The 25,165-nt window shown below is 38.8% G+C and overlaps 2 protein-coding genes across 11 annotated transcripts; one reads left to right on the top strand and one right to left on the bottom strand.

Annotated features, from left to right (window-relative positions):
* Nucleotides 1–9,675: 9,675 nt before the first annotated feature.
* si:ch211-110p13.9 (uncharacterized protein LOC562347 homolog) lies at nucleotides 9,676–15,930 on the top strand. Its single transcript, XM_058374917.1, has 4 exons — nucleotides 9,676–10,417; nucleotides 10,496–10,625; nucleotides 10,729–10,862; nucleotides 12,493–15,930. Exons 1-4 carry the CDS (start codon nucleotides 10,295–10,297, stop codon nucleotides 13,303–13,305), a joined length of 1,200 nt encoding a protein of 399 aa, XP_058230900.1. The 5' UTR covers nucleotides 9,676–10,294; the 3' UTR covers nucleotides 13,306–15,930.
* Nucleotides 15,603–25,134, bottom strand: rsrc2 (arginine/serine-rich coiled-coil 2). Of its 10 annotated transcripts, none has more exons than XM_058374906.1 (11): nucleotides 24,977–25,134; nucleotides 22,192–22,334; nucleotides 21,588–21,628; nucleotides 19,668–19,868; nucleotides 18,974–19,126; nucleotides 18,593–18,709; nucleotides 18,210–18,254; nucleotides 17,521–17,606; nucleotides 17,153–17,430; nucleotides 16,852–16,941; nucleotides 15,603–16,377 (listed from the first exon to the last, which is right to left on the bottom strand). In XM_058374906.1, the coding sequence occupies exons 1-11, from the start codon at nucleotides 25,128–25,130 to the stop codon at nucleotides 16,192–16,194; spliced, it is 1,494 nt and encodes a 497-aa protein (XP_058230889.1). In that variant the 5' UTR covers nucleotides 25,131–25,134; the 3' UTR covers nucleotides 15,603–16,191. The 10 variants fall into 10 exon arrangements, with proteins under 10 accessions (XP_058230889.1, XP_058230890.1, XP_058230892.1 ...); XM_058374907.1 differs by having other exon boundaries at nucleotides 17,153–17,427; XM_058374909.1 differs by having other exon boundaries at nucleotides 18,974–19,123.
* Nucleotides 25,135–25,165: the final 31 nt, after the last annotated feature.

The following is a 25,165-nucleotide window of genomic DNA, read 5'->3' as shown; positions in this document are numbered from 1 at the left end:
TCTGTAGACTAACAGTTGCCATTTCTAAACTGAATTAAATTATATTAATTAATTGAATCCCTGTCTGAGGTGGGATTCGAACCGGGTCAGTGTGGCTGGGAGGGGGACTTGAATTTTTTGTGATTTTTTTGTAAAAAAGCACATTAAAAAAAAAAAATTACAATACAGGCACATATAAATCACACGTGGCATTCTGTCTCTCCTTCAGCATAAGGATCTGAGGAACTTGGACACGGGCCAGATTGTGATGGCTAGATGACTTGGTCAGAGCATCTCCAAAAGGTGTTGATTTGGCTTAATCCAACAGACCATCTGTGGCTGTGCTAGACAAACAAGACTTATAGGATCTGCTGCTAATGTCAGCACACCTTCAGAGGTCTTGTGGAGTCCATGGTTCGAGGAGCTGTTCTTGGTGGGGAAAATACTACACAGTATTATGCCTGTTTTTTTTTTAATGTTCAAGCTGATTGCATGATAAATATGTGTATAAATGATATGCCATGACAAATTTATAACCTCATGAAAGCTAAATAAAGCATATGTTATTTCCTGCTTGCTGTTGACCACATTCACAAAAGGTGCCTTCAAGTCTTGTTGAAAATATAATAATTATGAGGTGAAAACACATGGAATTATAACATGAACTCTTTAGAACCTAAAGGAGATTTCATAATAATAATAATAATAATAATAATAATAATAATGGCTTCCCCTACTGTATATGTACAACCTACAGCAGACAGTAAGGTTTAAGCAGTAATGTTGTATAAGTAAAAACTTCAGATCTTGATTTTCTTTCAGTAAGTCAAAATAAAAAACATCTTGACATAACTTGATATTTCAACTCAAGGAGCTTTTATTGTTATTTCAATCAATCATATACAGCTGATGCAGTACACAGTGAAATGAAATGATGAGAATCTGATCATTCTGTGGGTGTAAGATTTCTGAGGTACAGACTATTATAAGAGTAGGAAGTAGATGAAATATTTCAACTTTAGTCATTCAGTCGTTTTCCTTCAGCAATCAGGATCTTGAAAGTCAATAAAAAATTCCGGTTTTCTGAATGAGGACCAGCTTCATTCTTCAAGGCTCTACTTTTGGGTACAAACATTTCCTTGGGTGTCTAGAAATGAGATAAACAGTCTGTCTTGTCAATACTATTCCATGGAAACAATTTCACTAATACAAAATTCGTCATGTCACAGGTTTTTGTTTTCTACAATTAGAATTTATAATCGGACTTTTCTACAATCTGGATCTCAACAAATTTGTGAAGGCTATAAAAATCAGAATTTTGTTATTTGTCATTTTTCACATTTCAGTGAATAACTCAGTTTCAGTCATTCTTTAAAAAGAATTATTATATATTTACATTCATGAGAAATTCATTTTGTGTGTTTGGGTTGCTTTTTAAAGAAACACTGTATATTGATGAATAGAAATGATCAGAATGAGGCTTCAATAGATGCTAATAAAATATTTTATTGAATGAATCTATATAAACACTACACTAAAAGATTTAAAAATATAAACTATTTACAGATATAGAACTATTTACAGATGATTATATAGGATAGAGCGTCTATGTTTTCCATAGAGGGATAAGGGGGTAATTGGGGAGGTGGGATTGATAAAGGGAAAGAGAAATCCTACACAGGTTAAAAATGACAAAAAAAATGATGTCCTTGAGTCCTGAAGACCTGTTAAAAAAAGACAAGAGAGATTTATATACAGTGGTAGATAAAATATAACAAAATTTATACCTACCTGTGGAGAGCTTGAGCTATGTGGGGCAAATGTGGGGTTAGTGTGTGTGTGGGGGGGGTGTAGGGTTAAGGGACTACATAGCTCAAAGCTTCTCCAAAGTGTTCATCATCAACTGGACAAGGCTTCTGGGTCATCAAGGCTTCTGGGTCATCGTAGAGCTCCAGGGGCTGAGAAAACAGAACTTCTAAAAGTTCTGTCAGCTGATCCTATTGACAAACACACACACCAATCACAAATCCAACAGTGTCACTGACTTAGAGATACAAAGCTGAGAATTTGTGTATCATGGCATCAGAAGATATTCCACACTTACGATAAGCACTGTAAAATACAGCTCTGCTGCAGGCTCCCACACGTCCAGGTCCCACATACTGACCAGTGCCATCAGCCGCTGTAAGAATCCTCCCTCAATCTTTGAGAAAGAAAGACAACAAGCTCCATTAGTGCCATATATTATCACTGGGAAAATCCTAAATATAAGAAAATTATTCAACATTCAGGTATAATTTAGAAATCTTCTGATAAGACACTTACTGTCTCAGGTGTAAAGCCGTTCCCATAGTAGCCGACGATGAGCAGCTCATAGAAAACATCCAGAAAGTTGAAATGATGGAGCTGCACAAATGTGAAAAACGTTTAAAAATAAATGACATTACATGTACATTGCTTTACATGTGGCAGTTCTATGATATCAATATCTTTGATATTTAAACAAGTCATTTTCTACAGGCATATGCAAGCTTACCCCGGCCCTGGAGAGCTCTGCTGCAATGGATTCCTGGTTAGACGATGTCCTCAGGAACCGGATCAGCGCCTCGTAGGCCAACTGTACGTGAACTGCGTCCTGTTAAAGCAAAACAAAAACAAATCTCTATAACTCACTTTGTCTACGGTGTTCAACATGGCTACTTATTTTAAACCCTGCATGCATGTCCAGTTTTCCTTTAAAGATACACAGATGATAGAACACATAGCCCAGATTTTCATTATGGACATGTTATTTGAATATTTTTCCTAAGAATGTCCTTCATTCATAACAGGCTGTGATTGTTATAAAACAGGAAATTAGCTATTGATACGAGAAAAAAATTCACCTGGTTGTTAGCTGCTGCCAGTTGCATCACAATTTTCTTTCCGGTCAGAAACAGGAAGTTCTGATTAAGCATGCAGCCGAACACAGTCTGAATATAAGACAGCACACAACATGAGTTAAAGCAGACTGGACTTTACCTGTGCAATAAAAGCAGCTACACAAAGGTTTTACTCACAGCAAACGCCTGGCGGAGAGCAGGCAGCTTCAAGCCGATATCAGTGACCTCTCTGTCTGTAAGGTGGCAGCTAAGGAACAATGGAAATGCTTAGTGTATGTTCCACATAAATAACACCATTACACCATTAAACTGGGAAGAGGACTGTACCTAATAAAGGGCACCTCCACCTCCTCTGGGCTAAATCTCTCCTCACACTCCTGCAAGGCAAATTAGCAATGAATCATAAAAACTCACACGGTACATTTTACAGACTCCTATCCAGGGGAATAGCATGTATATGTAGATACACGCGAGTTCGGAAACACAGAATTACCTCAGAGTTGCTCTGTGAAATGTGAGGAGAGCAAACATCTTTCTTTTCCCATGAGGCGGTGTCCACCTGCCCATCTTCAGGCACATGAAGGTATGTGCAGGTCATCTTTTTAAAGACGTGCTGTTAAATAAAAATTTTAAAAAAATAAAAATGATTAAAATATATTATTAAAAATACATATTTAAAAAAAATATATAGATACTGAATAAATAATAACTAGTGTAATAAACTTACCGAATAATCCTCCAGTGCCACAAGGACGGATGCTTCCATGTGGTTACAGCAAACGTATTCTGTAACCCTCCCAGATACGGTCTTAAGACATTTTAAAGTGAACACAATTAGTTACTGCAATTAACAAAAGATTAGTGATGCCATAATGAATAATCCCTTACCTTAATGCCAGTGAAACAATGCTCAACACTGGTATCATAAGGGATTCCCTGCAAATGCACAGCAAAATCAGCTGAAACTCAAGATCTTTTTCACCAAAGTTCTCATCTAATAATCATTAATGTCAATTCTCTTCATCAGAGTAATTAAGCCTGTAATTACCATGTGGTTCAAGTAGCAGGTCTTGGTGGTATTAAACCAGCAGACCACACTCTCCGGACCCCTTATCATCCTGAGGTAGGAGGTCAGGATTTCCACTGACTAGAAATACAGAAACAAAATTAAACATTAGAACTTGTAGCTAGTGGTGTTTGTGTGTTTGTATCTCAGCTGCAGCTCTGTACAATACCATAGACTGGGAGCTGAAGTAGTCATCAGAGAGGAACTGAATATTATTCCAGGCGTGGTCCAGTTTACCAGCATTGAGAGGCTGTAAAAAGTAGAGCATGAAGATCGTAAGTGCTTCTTGTCATCACAGTTTCATAACACATCTAACGATCTGTCGCTTTCCTTACCCTAAAAACCCCCACAACCTTGTAAACTGCAGTGATTGGCATTAATAAATAAATGAATGGTTTGCTTACCAGAACGAGAGATGCGGTGGGCAGCGGCTCATCGTGCGGCTCGACAACCTTAACACACACAAACACACAAAATTAGTCACTGCAGTTAACAACATTTTGTAATGCCACATTGAATAAGTCCTTACCTGAGTTCCAGTGAGATGGTCCTCAGTATCCTTAAAATGAGAGAATTCCTGCAAATAACATTTAGATAAAGTTCAACATCTACAACCACAAAAGTGAACACTGTATCTCAGCTGCAGCACTGTACAGTACCTCAGACTGGGAGCTGAAGGAGTCTGGAGACTGAACCTGAACTTCAGAACAGGCTCTATTCAGCTCACCAGCACTGGGAGGCTGTGAAAAGTACAGCAACAAGTTCACAAGTGTTTCTTATTCTAGCAGTTTCATATGAACACATCTAACATTCTGTCACATGGACAATCCAGTGATCATCTTTCATTAATGAATTATATGAAATCTGTGGAGGGAGCTGAAGGGTCAGCCACAAAACCTTAATGACTTGGAGAGGATCTGCAAAGAGGAGTGGGCCCAAATTCCTTGAGATGTGAGATGTGTGCAAACCTGGTGGCCAACTACAAGAAATGTCCGACGTCTGTGATTGCCAACAAGGGTTTGCCACCAAGTACCAAGTCATGTTTTGCAAAGGGGTCAAATACTTATTTCACTCAATAAAATGCAAATCAATGTAGAACTTTTTTGAAATGTGTTTTTCTGGATTTCTTTGTTGTTATTCTGTCTCTCACTGTTCAGATAAACCTACCATTAAAATTACAGACTGATCATTTCTTTGTCAGTGGGCAAACGTACAAAATCATAGATAGATAGATAGATAGATAGATAGATAGATAGATAGATAGATAGATAGATAGATAGATAGATAGATGAAACAGACCTGAGTATGATGCCCCAGAGGTAGGAGTAACCACACACACACAACACAGCAGTGAAATAAAGTGGATATATAATAATGTAGTGATACACTATATTGCCAAAAGTATTCGCTCACCTGCCTTGACTCACATATGAACTTAAGTGACATCCCATTCCTAATCCATAGGGTTCAATATGACGTCGGTCCACCCTTTGCAGCTATAACAGCTTCAACTCTTCTGGGAAGGCTGTCCACAAGGTTTAGGAGTGTGTTTATGGGAATTTTTGACCATTCTTCCAGAAGCGCATTTGTGAGGTCACACACTGACGTTGGACGAGAAGGCCTGGCTCTCAGTCTCCGCTCTAATTCATCCCAAAGGTGTTCTATCGGGTTGAGGTCAGGACTCTGTGCAGGCCAGTCAAGTTCATCCACACCAGACTCTGTCATCCATGTCTTTATGGACCTTGCTTTGTGCACTGGTGCACAGTCATGTTGGAAGAGGAAGGGGCCAGCTCCAAACTGTTCCCACAAAGTTGGGAGCATGGAATTGTCCAAAATGTCTTGGTATGCTGAAGCATTCAGAGTTCCTTTCACTGGAACTAAGGGGCCAAGCCCAGCTCCTGAAAAACAACCCCACACCATAATCCCTCCTCCACCAAACTTTACACTTCGCACAATGCAGTCAGACAAGTACCGTTCTCCTGGCAACCGCCAAACCCAGACTCGTCCATCAGATTGCCAGATGGAGAAGCGCGATTCGTCACTCCAGAGAACGCGTCTCCACTGCTCTAGAGTCCAGTGGCGGAGTGCTTTACACCACTGCATCCGACGCTTTGCATTGCACTTGGTGATGTATGGCTTGGATGCAGCTGCTCGGCCATGGAAACCCATTCCATGAAGCTCTCTGCGCACTGTTCTTGAGCTAATCTGAAGGCCACATGAAGTTTGGAGGTCTGTAGCGATCGACTCTGCAGAAAGTTGGCGACCTCTTCGCACTATGCACCTCAGCATCCGCTGACCCCGCTCCGTCAGTTTACGTGGCCTACCACTTCGTGGCTGAGTTGCTGTCGTTCCCAAACACTTCCACGTTCTTATAATACAGCTGACAGTTGACTGTGGAATATTTAGGAGCGAGGAAATTTCACGACTGGATTTGTTGCACAGGTGGCATCCTATCACAGTTCCATGCTGGAATTCACTGAGCTCCTGAGAGCGACCCATTCTTTCACAAATGTTTGTAAAAACAGTCTGCATGCCTAGGTGCTTGATTTTATACACCTGTGGCCATGGAAGTGATTGGAACACCTGATTCTGATTATTTGGATGGGTGAGCGAATACTTTTGGCAATATAGTGTATATACAACACAGTGAACCGGAGAAAGGCCAACACAAACAGAAACACTCAGGATAGGAACTAACTAACCTACACAAAAGACAAGAAACGAACAAAAAGACAATTACCTTCCCTAAACTCCCTTACCAAGAAAAATGGAGAAAAACCCACACTCTCCAACAAAAAATGGCAGTCACACCCCTACTACTGGATATATAGATAATGTAGTAATAATTACATTCACAGGCAAGAGTATATACATATAGGGAAGCTAAAACCAAAACAGAACATAGATCTAACTCAAAGTCAAGGGAAGCAAGGATCGAAACCGGACTGACAGAAACAGAAACATGACACAGAGCTCCACACAACACAAGCACCAAATGCAAAGTGATCAATGAAGCTCCTGGTACTGGTTTCTGTCCCAGCTTTATAGGGTCACCATTACTGATTAGTGGTGGTAGAAGCTGGATAATCAGGAAAACCTGGGCTGGAGTACGAAGTGGACCAACCTGACGTTAAGCACAGGACAGCACAGGACATACAAAACAACCCCTACCTCACTGGTTGTAACAGCCTCTTTAGGCCATTTTACACCAGAATACAGTCCAACCAGTCGTTTTACAGCACTTAATGGTCTCTGCATTATCATTATGGTATTATTATTATTATTATTATTATCATTATCATCATCATCATCATCATCATCATCATCATCATCATTAGTAACATCTGGGTCCCCCACACCTCCCGGGGCTCGCCCTGGATCTCCTATTTTATCTCATAATACTATATAGTAATAACAATTATTATTATTATATTATTAATATTATAAATTACAACAAAAGGAAAACAGTTGTTCACAGCTACAGTAATAGAAAGAACTTGCATAATTATGAATATTTAATGCACCTGTGTGAAACTCTTCAATCAGCAATCAGTCCTCTTCCATCTATAAAAGATGCCACCTTGCCATCTCTGTGCTGCTATTTGCAACCGTGGGTGAAAGAGGTTGATATTGGGAATGATGTTGCTATGGTGTGGATTTAAATAAGGACATAATAAAAGAAAACTAATGTTCTCATATCTTAACAGTGGAAAGTCCTAATGTTTAAAACATTTTTATATAGAAAGAACAACTGATGCTCAAACGGATCAGAACAAATGTTTACATTTATCAGTCCATTGACTAAACATGGTTTTGCCCTGACTCCTGCAGTACTAAACTATGTCCACTACATGGATGAAGCTCTTTCCCCTTTATTTATTTCTTTTTTTAAAAATATGGCTTCATGTTCACAATTTATATATACAGAGTCAGCCAAAAATGTATATACTATTAAAATTAACATAATATTATCATAATATCATCATATATATCAATCTATAACGTATAGCAATAAATGTAGTAATAAAATATTTATATAAATTTTTCTTTTCCTGAAATGTGTATACATTATATATCATATATATATATATATATATATATATATATATATATATATATATATATATATATATATATATGAGAGTATGAGAGTCATTGTCCCTTTGACATCACTGGACATTGCTATGATCATTACACCCAAACTGTCACTTTTGCCCTTATATAGTTTAGAGGGAGAGTCAGTTTTTTTTTTTTTTGCCATCCGTCTACATTGCTGTGATCACTTTTATTAGACCCAAATTGTCACTTTTGTCCTTTTGTTATTTCCCCTTTAATGTACCCACTGTGCCCACTGTGTCTGATGCGCCTGGGTGGCGATGGCACCGTTGCTTGGGCCAGATCATCGTTGCTTGCAACTATATTTTCTATTCCTCTTCTGCAGGCATTCTGAAAAATATGTGCCCTCACCCGTATTAACTGCATGTTGTTATTTCTCACTTTCTCAGTCACTGCTGATGATGTGTTTTAATGTGTCAGCAATCTGGGCTTCAATAAATAAACTCCAGTGCACAAAAAATCGAAGTGTAATCAGTTAAAACGACCGAGATTTAAATGGTTGGGCGTTCATGTTTCCACAAAATAACCCTCTTTAAGACATTTATTAACAGCAAATTAAATGATGTGCATGCTTAAACCTGACTTATATGAGCAGCAGTACCTAAAAACAAAACGAAACGGAGTACTTATGTACAGTTCTTGTCATCTGTACATGATAATACCGGTTGTTATGTATTGTAGAGAATGCTAACTAACATTCAGAGATTAGAGATGTCTGTGCATGCCTTCTGCTGCCTATGTGACTTTCCATAAAAATGAAGTAACGTTAAAAATTTGTGTGTATTTTGATACTGAGGTATGTTTTATTTACGTTTTAGGCTTTAATTTACATATTTGAAAAAGATTTTTTGACTTTTTGCACTGATTGAGTCTGAAAAAAAATCAGTTTTACTTGATTAAGGAATCAGAATCGGAATCAGAAAGAGCTGAAAAGGAAAAGGAATTTGTTTTATTGTCACAAGCTCCAGTGCACAGAGACAACAACTATACACAGACAATAAAAATAAATAAAATAAAAAATAGGATGAGAAATAAACATACACATTAAATAGAAAATAAAATAAATAGATAAAAAAAAAAATCTTAAATTGAAAAATAAAATAAATTGTACATAAAGAATGGAATAGAATAAGATTAAATGGAGGGCGGTAACAAATAAATATAAGGTTAATGCACATATTTTTATTGCACAATGGGGGGAACATTTAACTGTTCATGAGGTAGATTGCTTGGGAGAAGAAACTGCCTGGCTGTCCTGGTATTTGGGGCTCTGTAGCGCCGGCCAGATAGCAAAAGTTCACAGAGGAGGTGGCTTGGATATGAGGGGTCCAGAGTGATTTTCGGAGCCCTTTTCCTCACTTTTGCAGGGTGGGCAGGGGCGCAGCAATAATTTCAGCAATAATTCCTCTGTAGTCTTCTGATGTCTGATACTGTAGTGTGGAATGGATGGTACTTCTACAAAGTCTGCACAATATTATAAAATGTAAAAGTATGAAAAAAAAAAAAGATTTTTAAAATATTCAGTAAAAATAACAGCAGCATGTGGGGTTTTGTCAGATGACCTGAAGAGGGCGCTGTTTGAAATCAAAGTGAAGGCAAAGCGTCTACTCAAAATGACCACGAAGAAAAGGACGCCGCAGTGCGCATGCGCAATGACAACACGGACTTGTCTACTCTCGGCGTAGAAACGTGTGTGTTTATTTCATTTTTTAAAACTCTTCCTTTCTGTTTAGATGATCCCAGTATTTGTTTTTAACATAGCGGACATTCAGTGTAAAGGTTCTTCTATTTATTTCGGCTCCTCGTGATGCAGAGTGTGTTAAATCTTCAGGCTTGGAGAAGACAGATGAGTTTATGAGAGAAGAGGATGAAGTAAATATAATATTCTCAGCCATCAGAAAGTTTGGAGCTTAAAGCAGATTTCCACTTCGTTTTTTTCCTCCTTTTTTCTCAAAAGTACTGGTTCTTGCTTATGAAGTGACCTAGAACACATCTGTCAACAATCCTGACAGTGAAGTGTGTGATCATAGTGAACCCTTTATCAAGTCCACTTTCTGGAGCCTTGGTTTTCTGTACTAGCCCTTTGTGCACATTGCAAGGCTATTTTTTTTTTTTAAATACTTTCATCAAAGCCAAGAAGGTGTAAAATCCTAACATGGAGAAATATTGAAAAACGTTCCTGTTAGTAAAGCACTCGGACCTGATATTCTCCTGTGTGTGATCAGGTGAAACTTGTTAATGAACTGCAATAATGACCACTAAGTCCATCTCAGTCACCAACTTACCGTATTGGGAAAGTGGGAAAAGGAGAATTCGGTTCTTATATCTAGTCGGGGACACTACGTTTCAACTGACCAAGACGAGTAGAAATGAGGTAAATCCAATTTTTTTTGAGCATGCTGTATTGTAAATGTTCCGTACCAATAACAGCTTCTCGCCTTCATTTCTAAAGGAGCCAGTGATCCCTCTGTTTCTTGGAGCTGATCTATTTTTGAACACAGATGTCCGCACCGAGAACCATCCCAGATATCACGCCAAGTTTGCAAAAAGAGGACTAGCAACCAAACTGGCTTTCGCTCCAGGTATCACGTCTGTACGATGTAAACAGGCTGAAATGGTGGCATCGTCGTCTGGGCTGTGGATGTTTTTTAATGAGCCTCTGTTTTGTCTGATGTATGTCTGCAGACTTCAGGTTCGAAGGCATACGAGTTCCATGTTCCCATAACAGTTTGTGGTTCTACTGTGTTCATGGGGTTTTTCAAGTGGCCTTTGAGTTTTACAGCAAACAAGAGCAGCTGTCCATCCTGGAGTCATTTCAGGTAGGTGTATATTCCAGCTGAATCGAGTTCATATACATCATACACTGTCCTCTTTTTCAGGAATGTCTTGTGTATTATGCAGTCACACAATGATGTGACAGCAGTGAAAGAAACAAAAACCTTGCCGGAAACGTTCACAGGTTGAGATTAGAGGTGTGCTTCAGGTACAGGATCCTGTGGGAAGCAGCAAAAAAAAACTCTCAAGAACTGTCAGTCTTGTCTTTCCTGGCACAAGTGTCATATATGAAGCATGTGAGACAAAAAAGACCAATCGATGTGCAACACTTTTACAGCAATAAACTAGTTTGGTGATATTTTGGAAGCTGTAGGCCTTTAAATCCTTTTTCATCATCCGCACTGATTTATCTGTAGTAAAATAAAATAAATGTGTGTGACTAATTTCAGACTTATGTGAGATGCTTTTTCTTCCTTTTTATGTCATTACAGTAAACACGAGAACAAGCCGACTAATCACTTAACAGACATTTTTTGTGATAAACCAATATCAGATGTTACAAATGGGACCAAGAACTCTCGATAAGCCACTTAAACCCAGACGGCAAAAGATCGGTAGCTGATACATTGAGTGGATTTTCCATTTTATAACTAACAAATGAAGAGATGAGGTGATTTGGGCGAACCATCGTTATGCTCGAGGATGTTTAGAGCTGCTTTCAGTACAGTCTTTATCTAACAGCCCTTTTTTTTATACCAAGTTTCTAGTGTTGGGGGGGGAAAAGCAGCAGGTGTTGTGCTGAAGAGGAACCGGTTAACACACAGGTGTCCTCCTGTTATTCTTGTTATATTCATCAAAAGTGGACTTTTTTTTTTGGAATGAAGATATCCTCTTCTCAAAGATATGATCTAATTTCCAGAACTGTGCTGTAGCACTTCAGGGTCCACACAAACACCTATACACACAAAACCATGATTATATTTCAATACTGCGTCATAGTGACTGTTTAATTTCTGGCTGCTTCATGGCATAAGGCTGGTGCACTTCGGTTTTAAACATTTACCTTTATTCAGAGTTACATATTAGTGAGAAAGATGTTAGATATTGCAACCAAATCTGTCTGCATCTATGGTAAATAATATACATGATAACTGGGGAAAATCCTTCATGTGATAATAGTTTGACATTTTCTGCAAACTGCGAATCTTCCTGAACTGTAAATGGTGCACACGGCAATGTCGTGTAGCAGAGCGTTCAATTTTAGTTTTATCTGATCACAGTGTGAGAAAGGGAGAAAATTGCATGTAACCACAGGAGTTCAGAAATACGGAATAATTTTATATTTAATAATAATAATATCCTCTCATTTAAAATATAAAACAGCATTTAATATTCATGGATTATTTCTAGATTATTTAATAAACAAATCTGTATTTCATTTGGAATGATCTCGGTTGGATTTGCTCAAATTGAAACCTAAATCTAAAAAATCTGATCTTTCAAAAAAAAATTATCTGCCGCAGCATCTACTCAGTTTTTCCCAGACTGCTACACATACTTGCTTTCATATTAAACTCCAGAGCAACAATACAATTTCAGCATTCTCATAGAAATGTATAAAAAATTGTCATCAGTGTTTTGAGAATTTTTACGCAACCTTATTCTCCCTTTCAGGATCTTTGGAAATCCCGGATCAATGATGATCAACTGAACTCGGCGTACAACGTTAGACTCCAGTTAGACACAAAGCCACCAAAAACCAGTAGTCAAGAGACACCAGTGGGATTTAATCCTTCATCGAGTGATATTTCTGTTCCTGCTGAACACAATGTAAACTCTCAGGATACACCGGAAGACTTAGAGGAAGTGACCTTAGAGTCAACATCTGGTCAAGGAGATAATTCCTCTTCTGCAGACCACGATTACTGTTCCCAGATTAAACCCGTGGAGTCTGAACACATTAGTGTACTCACAGAGAGACTTCATAGCATAGGAAACAAGGTGAAATGCACGTCAGGTGTGGACAAGAACCGAGAAGAGGCCATTTTGAAACTTCTGGATTTTGTTGAATATTGGATTGATGGACAGGTGGATGAGGAAAAACTGACTGAAGCTGTAATGGTTTTGCTTCAGACTCATTTTCATGGCTACTCCATCTATTCCAGTCCTTTACTACAGGCTGTGGCATGCTGGCTGGGTCACCAGTTCCATGAAGCCAACAGCAGCGTGAGTCACCAGGTGGAAGGATTTAAGATGAGAAATATTGAACACATCAAAGACCTGCCTCCAGCAGAAGATCTAGCGACTGAGCTCTTCCCGGAGGCCATGAGGAACCTGCTGATACACTGGATGGGCCTCAGTGAAGAAGCAGCAACATGGAAAAGGCTCAGCGAATATCCCATTGTTTTGCTCATACTGGAGTTTGCCAACCATAACCTCATCACAGGTGTGGCTCATGTCTTGTATTCCAGTCTCATATGCAGGTAGAGAGCCATTATTGTCCTGCTCTTATGCTCATGGATGTTTTAGGTACATACCAAGTTGGAGCTGTTTAGAATTTCAGCTTCACTTTACAGACACTTAGCCCAATTATTTAGTGTTTAACTCAATTGGTTTGGCTTCCACCATTGTCTCATGAAGCTAACATTGTCATCTTTCCAAAACGAAAGAAGGACATTTAAGAGAGGAATACTTTAAGGACCGGTGGAGGTTATGGAGACTGGGCTCTTCCCTGAAGAACATTTTGAAGACGATCACATGTAAAACATTACAGAAGAATGTTGCCAGTTCTGTTCCGTATGCACAGGCTCACAGGACATTTGTAATGTGTTCATTTTGGTCTGGTCTAAAGTATGAAGTGTATGAAAACAGCAGGGCCAATGATGTTTCCTCCTGACTCACAGCTGCGTGTTCGTCTAGTAATAAATCTCATTCCAGATTTATTACACCTTTTCACTAGATGTTTGGATTTGTGATCGTTCAGCCAGATAATGACATTGGCGCTCCAGTTCAAACCATCACAAACCATGTCTTCATGGAGCTCGCTCATTCATCAGCGGAGATTGAGGTCAGGCACTCGAGGTGCCTTTATCCACATCAACATACATTTATTTCATGTTCTACAACTGAGAAGTTGTTCAAGATTCCAGCAACGGTGCAGTTTGGTGATCTTGGGACTTCGACTTCCAACCTTCTGATCAGCAGTCCGATGTCTTAACCACTTAACTACCGCTTCCGTAGACAAACTGGTTTGAGCCTGTTAGTGAAGCTACATCACACAAAGGAATACTATAAAATTGTGGGCTTCTAATTTTGTGGAAACAGTTTGGGGAAGAACCACATATGGGGGGTGATGGTCAGGTGTCCACAAACTATTGGCCACATGGTGTACAATATAATTTATTAATTTCTAGCTGCCAGTCTCTAAATGTTTTTTTTTTTTCTAGAATAAATGCTGAACAAGTCTAATACAGTGCTTTGGTTTTGTTCTTTTGGTTGTACGAGGGTTGAACTGTGTCAGTAGAAATCGTGCTTGCACCAGTTGTGACTTTCATTTCTCACCACTACCTCCACCACCATCGCTAACAGCATCAGTGTTCCAGACCAGTCCTCAAGCCCCTGCAAGCAGTCTGCAAAATTTGCTCTTTAATATCTTGCACAAGATACAAAACACAGACCGCTTAAGGCTCAGTTGACTGGATTTACAATCAGTGTGCATTATGCCACATTGTTTTGCAGGAAGAGTGTGGGCTGACTGGAGATGCTCACAGGGAAGGAGCTGCATGTTGCCAGTGGAGGTTCTGATAAAACTTTGCATCCATCCCGCTATGTAGCTGAATAAGAGGCCCCACTCCTGCTGCAGAAAACATCTTTCCCCAGTTTGATGGCTAACATTATGAGTGTCTCCCAATCAGCCTGGAATTTTCATGCAAGACAATGCCTTCTGTCGCACTGCAAGATGGGTAAAGAAGTTCCTTCTCGATCTAAACCTGATTGAAAAAATCCTTGGCAGCAAATTTATTGCTAAAAAACCCGAGGAAGAACCTGGAAGAAGAGTGGACTAAGTGATGTCCTGCAGCCACAGATGTGAAGAGAAGTTATTCACAGCAAGTGCCTGTACACATATAGCTGTAAGCCCTTCGTGCCACATTGGGCCCGGAACTCTTAATTCTGATCAGTTTTCCACAGTATAAAGGTTTTTGTTGAAGTGCCTTGGATATTTTGTAAAACACCCTAGTAGAACAGTGGTATAACCCACAGATAATATTCCTTCAAATTTTGAGTGATAAACAATATTTCAGAAAATATCTAATGTTTATTAATATTCTTCTCTAATTTTGATCTCCAGTGTATACAAGTACACACACAACTGCTGTACTGATTAGGACTACAAACCACAAAGGTCAAGGCAAAACGACTTCAAAATAGCAATCCGACTGATGAATGACCGACCCTGACACGTGTATTGGATCGTTTACAGGATGCATTTCTGCAACACACACGTTACCTAATCCCATTCCCCCTTAAAATCTGCAAACCTTTCCATTGCATTACTAAAGCATACAGACGTACTCACTTTTTAAACTTATGGTCATGTTTTAAATTAGTTCATATCCTCCTCCTCCCTCACCACCACCAGAGAACAAGTACATCAGTGATCCCTTTAAAAAAAATAAAAAAAAACCCAGACATGGAAGATGTTTCCATTTAAAGGAAATATCCAGAACTTCTGATAACAATGACCATTTGTTTGGAGACCTTCAAAAAAATCCAAAACAATCAGATCTTTTCAAAAAGTAATTTCTGAGTTTACTTTTAAAAGAACTGTCCCCCCCCCATCACGAATGGTAATTCTTTAAGAGGTAAACATTTTAAAATGTATTTCCTGAAAGATGGTAGTAAATCACAGTAACATTTTTGGACTAACAAAATATTTAATATGATAAGCAGTTACAACAGCTCGACACACTTGTGGCCACTACGCCAGTGTTTTCTGATGGACAGGGTTCGGTCATGATCTTTAGAGCGCAATTCTAAGCAACATCATCTATCTGTTCTATCCACAGGGGGAACCGAGTTAAACATTAAAAAAAAAAAAGAAAAAGAAAAGAAAAGTTACAACATTCAAATCCCCCATAAAGCTATGCAGCATCCTATTGCACCTTTGTGTAATTTTCTGAAGATCTGCAGTTCAATCCTAACAAAAACATAAACCAAGTCACTCATATTTACATCTGGATTCTTTCAAGACAAAAATGGTATTTGAATAAATTACAGATGCAAACCAACATCCATGCAATCTAAAGCATCAGCTTTCTATACAGGCGTTAAAAATAAGCCGAGACGACGCTGGAAGAGTGAAATGGTGGATATTCAGACAGGGTCCATGCCTCGCGAAGAGAAGGATGTGGAGAAGCCGAGGCCCATCCCTCTCTGTGTGTGCGTCTGTGAGCGCGCCATTTCATACTGCACATCCAAGTTACGGAACATTTCCTCCTGCTGCTGCAGCGTCTTCATGCCTTCCTCATTGAGGTCTCCGGAAGATGACTCTTCATCAGCCTGTAAGTGAATAAGTCCACAGTAACTCACTGTATACGCAGTGGAGAATATACAGGCTTCAAAATGAAGCTTACAAATATGGAATTTAGTACAAAGGGCATGTACGGAAAAGAGCAGAGTGTGGATGAATAATAAAACTGAAGCACAACTCCTTTACAGACGGGTGATGTGTTCTTTCTAATTCAATTTTAACCAGGACTTGCACTATATTGCCAAAAGTTTTGGGACACAGCTCCAAAGTATTAACAGTGTGATGAGTTCATTATTACTTTTTTTATATATATATATATATTCTTATTAAAATGGATGGTGAGTGTATACATAAACAGTATGTTAAAACACTGAAGTCTGTAACACCATGAACTGTCCGGACAATTTCACCCCTGATCTAAACCTGAGGGTCAATAAATAAAAAGTTAATACTGCACTTTTATATCGCTAAATATGAAAAATGTGTGCAGGATTTAAACTTACTTTGATTCCCATTAGCTTGCGGAACTTCACATTTTGGTCTTTGTTGCCAAAATTTAGCTTCTCCCAAAGTTCTGCTGTCTGAGACTTATCCTTTAACACAAACATGAAGATTTTGTTTGTTTTACCATTTCCAAAATACTAATTTTACTGGCTATTCAATCATTTACAATTTTACACAATTATGTACTTTTATGAATTTCTGGACTTTTAATACATATTTCAGTTGTGCAGTTTTTGCACAAATACTTATCAATAAAAACAAATGTAATTTCTCGAATGCAGAGTCTACCCCCTTTCTCACCCCTTCCTTCTTCCCCTGCCATAACAGCTTCCTCTTCTTCTCCTGTTCAGCAAACTTCATGGGGTTGACAGCTGAGGGATTGTAGTAGCTCGGCACGGCGATGCCCGTCTCTGCCAGCGTCTTAGCCTGCAGCGCTGCCATCTGAGCTGCCATAGCGATCTGCGGTGTGACCTGTGTGCCAGAAGCAAGCAGTGCTGCCACGTTCAGAGCCGGACTGGAGGCGGCAGCCGGGGCGTTGTCACAGAGCAGTGGAGCTGCTGCTGCTGCGGCGGCTGCTGCTGATGGATAAGCACAATAAAATATTAAAGATGTTCATTTTCACTAGCTGACTAAATAACGTTAAATATAGCTACATGAAAGTTCCTGACCTGCTACGATCTCTTGCTGCTGTTGTTGGTGTTTTTCCAGCAGTTCTTTCTCTTTCTGTTCTTGTAGTTTTTTGGCCCTTTCCAACCTACGTGCCAAAGTAGAACTTAATCAAGGAAAGATTTTTGTATAAGGAATAAGAAACAAAAAAGCTTATGTAGGATCCACCCAACTATTGTAACATATAGAACCATCCAGAAATGTATAGAACTAAAGAGTTCTTCAGATACAATGGATATGAAAAGTCTACATGCCTACGTTAATATGGCAGATTTTTGTAATGTAAAAAAAATGAAACCAAGGTAAATAATGTCAAAACGTTTCCACCCTCAATGTGAAATAACAGAAATCAGAAACATTTTAGGGGGAAAAAAAAGAAAAAAAAAAGATACAATAACCTGGTTACATAAGTATGTTCATCCTTTTATAATTAGGGATGCATGTGACAATCTCTGGTATTCTGTGGGGTAGGGTGGCTACACAGAAGCCCTTTCTCACAAAAAATGAATAAAAAAAATATATATATATAAATAAATAAAAACACCCAAGGGCAATTAAATCACCCCAAACCATGTGGTATTATGGTCTGACGAGACTCAAAAGGTATAATATTTGCATAGTTCCAGAATGTATGTTTGTGGTGGAAATGGGAAAAAAAAATATATCACACATCACCAAATGAACACCATACCGTTGGTTCAGCATGGTGGAGGCAGCATCCAGCAATTTGATGGATCTAGAATGTTTTTGCAAGAAAGAGTAAGAAAATATTGTCAAGTCAAGATATACCAAGCTGATTCCAAGACTCTTACCCAAAAAGGTAAGTATTAGTGTTTAGGGGTGTGCACACTTCTTTTTTTTTTTTTCTCCTTTTTCCCTATTGATTGTCTTTTTCATGTTTATTTTTAGACAATGTAATCTCACAGGGAGGGTGGGGAAAAGTCCTGACAGAATTTATCATGTTTTTTTACATCACAAAAACCTGCCATTTTAACAGTGAGTGTAGACTATGTATTTATCACAACATGTACATTATCTTCTAAAAGACCGCTTTAAATTGAACCACTACTCTACCTCCTGGCCAAAGCCTCTTGTGCATCCATAGCTGTGTTTCTGCCCCTGAAAGCCACGGGACTGGCGGAGCGACTGAGACTCTTCTTTCTCACCTTCTCAGTCCGTTTCTTCTTTTCTCTGAAATATAAACATTTGGGTTAGCAAACATTACGACATAGTATTAATTTAAGACAACCTGTTGAATGTACAAGTTGACTTTAAGGGTTTGATTAAGTTTATGTTATTTGCGATGGAGAAATATAATAAACCAACTCAACACATGAATGAATTAGCATTTTATATTGAGGTACGAGCAATTACTTCATAAAGCAATACATTTAAAGTCATTTTTAATGCATAATTTAAAGAGTCAAGATCAAAGATTTCTCTACAATGACAAACCTGCTTTTGCTGCGACTTTTGCTTCTTTGTCTGTGTTTGGAACGTGATCGGGATCGGGATTTGGGTCGCCTCTTCCTCTCGCGACTCTTCGATCTCCGCTCTCGACTGCGCGATAGAGACCTTCGTCTGTCCCGACTTCGACTATGATGCCTTCTGGGACCATAAGCCAACAGACAACAGATTTAACACTAAAGAAATCATATACTTCAGAAACCTTAAAAGTGAAATAGCTGTGGTGAATTAGGGAAGATTAACTCTTATTATAATTAATTCTGATATTGCCTAATTGTAGTTTTATCAGTTTCAAAATAAATCAAATAAATAAATCTGAATAAACCTGAATGAAATATTAAACCTGGGATTATATATACAATTAGCATAATACTATGCAGACAATGGATGTGTGCCATTCTTCACTATTGCCATTCTTGTTTCCATTCTATCTGATGAATGCATTGTGAGTAATGAATAAATAAATAGCTAAATCTATAGTAAGAATATACAGAAGGAAAAAAACAAAACAGCTGCAACATCTGTGGATGGCTTGCATCATGTTTGTAGTGCTAAGCATTCAGAATTATAAAGAGTGTATTTATAGAACAACCGGGCAGCATATCAGGCATGAACACTGGTCATTAATGATATTAGAAAGTGAACCTCCCATGAAAGTGGACTTCCATTTTTGCCATTTTACCTTTCCCTTGAGCGTGACCTGGACGGACTTCTTCCTCTGGAGGACCTCTTGTCCTTTCTGCGGTGTCGCTCCTCTCCACTGTCTTCTGAAAGTCTCTCGCGCTCTTTATCCGAACTGTGCAGCATGTCCTCGGATCGGCTATGCGATCTGACCATCTTGTCCAGGTCCCTCCGTCGTGCCTGTTTTAAGAAGAAGTGGTCTCTTTCAGGAAAATAGTGTGACAAAGAGAGTTAGTATGCCAGTTTTAGAACAAGCATCTTTAAGATGATTAATACGCACAACCCTTCTTCACCCACCCCTCTCAAAAATTAATTCTATGAAACAAAACAAAACCTGTGTCCACACACTATCCTTACCAGGTATCTTTAGGCACAAATCTCATCCTCATTAACAAATAAAAAATAGGAAGTAAATTTGATCTTAGCATAACCCTAATAGAAGGTCGTATTCAGAGTTCAAAACTTCAAAATTACGCCTCCACGATTGCCAGATTTTTCTTGTTTAGGGCTCTCAGAAATGCTGGTACTGAATTGTGTTTATCACAAAAAATGCGGACTGAGAAAATAAAGCAGAAAAAAAGAGAGAGCCCTGCCCCTTTTGGTGTGAACAGCAATGCAATGTTGCATTAAAGTGAACCACAAAAATAAATAAATTTAAAAAAAATGTTAAAAATCAAATCTAATAGTTAGTCTAATGGTCATTACACAATATAATAAACTATCATCATGAACAGGAAGTGGACGTATCCTATTTGTGATAAATACGTAGTAAATAATTTTCTCAAAGTAAGAGAAATGTGTTCCACCCACGTTAGTCAGCCATCAGCTTATAGAAGAAGACAAGGAGCTAGAAGCAGGCTAATATACTCTACTGACAGCAGGAAAGAATGTGATGTTTAGGCAGAGAAGGAAATGCTGCAGATTTCATTGAACAGGTTAAGGAAGGCTTTACAAGCTGACCAAGCAGTCACCTGCTGTATGTATGTACCAGGAGCTCAAAATTTGATTGTAAACATAAAGTAATATAAAAATTTGCCTTTTTCCAGGATGACTCATGAGATGAAGTCGATGTCAATGTGTCAAGCATCAATCAATCCACATGAATTTGACCTTAGCCAAATCGTGCATCAGGCTGACCACAAATCGTCAGATAACGCAATGCAATGCACTGCACGGCTTAGGTTTGCAGATAAGTTTGAGGTCTTCAGTAAATGCTGATGTGAACAAGTTCGGTATTAATGGCTTTGCCACGTGAGCAGAACTCAACTCTGAATACGGCCGTGTGTCAGTATTTTTTAGTTAAAGTCAGGCTTCCCCTGCCGATGTGCTAGATTTATTCTGAAACAACTCATAGGTGCTAGCCTTTCTGTTGACTTTTTTTCATGATATTCCCAACATTCATGCATACAGTTAAGAAGACAAAGATCAATCAAGATCAATGCAACTCATGTGGGGACTTGGAAAAGCAATAATTCAGGTTGCTAGACAGAAATAAAAAAATAATAATATCTTTAGGCAAGTGGAAGATTGAGGCTGATAGTTACCTGTCCAGTTGTAGGCATATAATTTTGCTATCTGTCAGCAGGGTCTTCTGTTCAGAGTGTCTCTTCGTGCATTAGCACGCTGAGTGTAATTTGTTATAGAGATGTTATCATGTGATCTAAATACAGTCTTTTACCAAAAAAAAAATTCCCACACAATCTGTACTCTACTTTAGTCATTTCTAATTTTCACAAAAACTGACATGTGTGAGAACGAACCATAGAAATTAACATCTCTCAAGCACTACTTTATTTTGGTATATTATCCTGTCCTGTAAAAGCTTCATACTTACCCTGTTCTAAAACTTATGATAAACTACATAATGATTTGACCATATCAACTTAACCTACGTGAGTGAAATGGTCTTTAATCTAATTACCTCTTTGCTTCTGCTCCGGGATCTTCTGTGCTTCTTGTCGCCTGAAATTTAAGAGGAAATGAATGCAGTGACAAACCACATACATCCCAACATAAACAAATACAAGAACTTGAAAGACACTATGCTTCTTACACTTCGGTCTCACTGTGCTTTTGTGAAAACAGTCAATTCTGCTTACTATTCCACAAGGTTCAGCTCTTTATCTGATTTTGTTCTCTGTGCATATGCTATTTCATTTTCAATAAGCCTATCCACAGGCCCACACATTTTAAATGAAATCACGATTTCTGGCTTACTCACAATTTCAGATACAAATATTTATTGACCCTGGAGCACTATATTAACTGTTTCTAAATCATCAATGTTTTAATATTACCCTTGATGTGAACAAAAGCAGATGCCTAGACTTTTATTTTAGCATCTAGCATTTATTTTTACTTGTGTCAACTTTTTTAAATTAATATCTGTTCAATATATTTATACGTGTAATAGATAGCCTTACATTTAAAAAAAAAAAAATGAAATAATAATACCTGTCCAGTTTTCACCTGTTCATCTGCTATTTTAAATTTATTTATTTCATGGACATTAAAGAGCGAGTTACCTGATTTGCGTTTTTTATCCCTTGATCGTGATCTGGACCGTGAGTGATGTTTCCAGCTCCTGGGTGATTTAGAAGTTTCCATATTGACTCCTTGAGTCCACTGAGCTTCTGCCTGGTAACTGCTTCAGGACAGCGGCATTTGCCTAATCGGGAACAGACACATGGATTTAAAGGCTGCTTTACTTAGTCATGCGTTCTTTCAAAGTTGATCCCAACTCTATGAAGGTGGATAACCTGTACCTAGCACCTTGGTTTAAGTCTAAGTGGCCAAGTTCCCTTACCCTAAATCTAATTTAGGGTAAATAATATCCTCCTCAACAAGCAAAGTACTCCACAGTAATTAACAAGGTATATCTAGTTGCAGAGAACAAACTGGTTCGGTTAGGGATGAGGGAAATAAAGGAACAAGCAGAGCTCCACACTGTGAGTGGTTTGCTTGCATTTCCTCCTGGTTTTAAACAGGAGCGGAATATGGACTTGGCGATACACATAGTAGACCGAGATCTGGTGTGTGCAATTTGATACTACTGAAAATAATCATGTATTAGAATGAATTATACATAGTGTATTAGCACATTCATATAGAGCTGCGGTTTGCCTTGCAGCTGACACCAGCGTCAGCACTACTGTTATAGGACAATAACAAACACCTCCTGACCAATCAGACTCCAGAACTCAGCATGGTATAACAATAGTTTGATAAACAAAAGTCTATATTTTTCACCAATCTTTCCATACGGCAGACAATGCTCTGCTCATCTCTCTCGCTTCACAAATGAAAGGTCAGAATTTCCCACTCAGCACAGCTTTTCATCCCACAGAAACTTTCCCACTCACATTCATGCCCTCTTATCAGACTGTTTGAAAGCGCAATCAAATTTTTACAATTTATTACCATATTACAATAATTTGTACGGGGCTAATAAATGATGCTGTCCAACTTTAAGCTGCTTTCATTTTAATCAAGAATTTCTCCCCAAATGGTTCTGCTCACACAGGCGGAGCCCATAATTCATGGCGAGGTCACAGCCCATGACTTTATTTATTTTTTAATAATAAATTCATTTATAATAAAGGAGTTTGTAAACAAACTTCACTTGCAGACATGATAAAACATTGCGTTTGAGGTTTAATGATTCTGTGGGTTACTAATCTTCAAAAAAGTAATAAATTTAAAAAAAAATTAAACACTGATGTCAGTCAACGCTTTAAAAAGATGAGCAAAAAGGGGGGTTTGTAGAAATGTACAATGCGTTCACCATTTGTTGAGTTACTAAACAGAAGACATCGCTAGCACAGGTCCAGTGGAGATTAATAGGAAGGACGGATAAAGAACTTGGCTAGTTAGTGAGCTCTGAGATGATGTGGTCAGTGTGGTATTAACATGAAAGATGAGGTTTTGGTACCTGACTTGAGTTGCATTGTGGGTAATGTAGTAAGAGACTGTTAAATGTCAATGAAAGATACTTGCTCGGAGACTGCGAGCCAGGCCTTCTCGTCCAACATCAGTGTCTGACCTCACAAATAGGCTTCTAGTGGAATGGTCAAAAATTCCCATAAACACACTCCTAAACCTTGTGGAAAGCCTTCCCAGAAGAGTTGAAGCTGTTATAGCTGTAAAGGGCGGAACAACTTCATACTACATTCATGTACATGTAAAGGCAGACAACACAGTTTTGGCCTGGCTCACAGTCTCCGCTCTAATTCATCATAGAGGTGTTCTATCAGGTTGAGGTCAGGACTCTGTGCAGGCCAGTCAAGTTCCTCCACACCAAACTCACTCATCCATGTCTTTATGGACCATGCTTTGGTCACTGGTGTGCAGTCATGTTGGAACAGGAAGGGGTCATCCCCGAACTGTTCCCACAAAGTTGGGAGCATGAAATTGTCCAAAATGTCTTGGTATGAAGCTGAAGCATTAAGAGTTGCTTTCACTGGAACTAAGGGGCCGAGCACAACTCCTGAATTCAATGATTTGGAGGAGTGTCCCCTCTGACCTGAAGTTTCTGTGTAACTGATGATGCAGTGTCTGTGTAGCAGGTAAACACTGACTGGTGTGTGACTCTTCAGGTGGAGGTGAATTACATCACACAATCATCATTCACTCACTGATCTGTTTTCTTTTCCATTGCAAAGATCTAAGCAAAAGGGATGAGTCAAATCACATAAGGTTTTTTTTTTTTAACCAACAACGATGACTTCCGACTCGCGTCATGACGTCACGCGCGCGAGGTTTTATCATCATGAACGTTATCTTGTTGATGTTTTTAGGTTAATGAGAATTCACCTATTTACATTTCCGTGTCCTAATCACTAACATCCCATCTGACCTCGGGTATCTGTACCAAGTAAAGCCACGAGTACTTCCTGGGTTCTGTGTCACTTCTTATTTTATTAAACGGTGTTTGGTTCATGACGTCACCAGCGAATCTACACGCGCATTGTTCTGAGGTCGGCTGTGTGTGCGCGCGAGCTACCGGAGCTAGTTATGCTAATTGTATGCAAGCAAACGCTCAGAATGAACCATCTGGAGAAATTGTTTCGTCTCATGGCCGAAAATCAAACACAAACACACAAAGAGGCGCGTGTTATACGACGTTTTGTTCTTTTTTTTCTCTGTTATATCAGGGTAGCTCAGTGAGCTCGCGCGCGGCCTAGCAGCCCCCCCCCCCTTTCACCATCACCCGGATATCTGAACTCGACTTTAGGATAATGAACATTATATAACGTTTTTTAGGCACACCTTCAACCAAATACAGATAATATGATATTAACACACACTTACCGCCTCTCAAAATGAAGAAAGGTATTTTATTTCGATCTGTTTTCCGCCTCGCGCTCTCCACTTCTCCAACAACGGAGCTGTAACCAACACAAGTCGGCGCGACCCGGAAGCGCTGCCTTCCTTTCACTTCCTTTGCTTTGTGTATACAATACATACATTACGACCCTCTGTATATTCGATTTTTATATT

The sequence above is a fragment of the Hemibagrus wyckioides genome, linkage group LG22 (genome assembly GCF_019097595.1).
Source record: "Hemibagrus wyckioides isolate EC202008001 linkage group LG22, SWU_Hwy_1.0, whole genome shotgun sequence".
Classification (NCBI taxonomy): domain Eukaryota; kingdom Metazoa; phylum Chordata; class Actinopteri; order Siluriformes; family Bagridae; genus Hemibagrus; species Hemibagrus wyckioides.
The sequence above is the reverse complement of the archived record's forward strand: the minus strand, read 5'-3'. Positions and strand labels throughout refer to the sequence as shown.

Bases quoted from the DNA above. Each gene is read 5' to 3' on its own strand.
- si:ch211-110p13.9 (XM_058374917.1), top strand. From the start codon at position 10,295: ATGACCACTAAGTCCATCTCAGTCACCAACTTACCGTATTGGGAAAGT. The intron at 10,626-10,728 runs GTATCACGTCTG...GTATGTCTGCAG, and splicing joins CAAACTGGCTTTCGCTCCAG to ACTTCAGGTTCGAAGGCATA. The intron at 10,863-12,492 runs GTAGGTGTATAT...TCTCCCTTTCAG, and splicing joins CCATCCTGGAGTCATTTCAG to GATCTTTGGAAATCCCGGAT.
- rsrc2 (XM_058374906.1), bottom strand. From the start codon at position 25,130: ATGTATTGTATACACAAAGCAAAGGAAGTGAAAGGAAGGCAGCGCTTC. The intron at 21,629-22,191 runs GTAACTCGCTCT...CTTAAATTTCAG, and splicing joins GGATAAAAAACGCAAATCAG to GCGACAAGAAGCACAGAAGA. The intron at 19,869-21,587 runs GTAATTAGATTA...TTTTCCTGAAAG, and splicing joins CCCGGAGCAGAAGCAAAGAG to AGACCACTTCTTCTTAAAAC.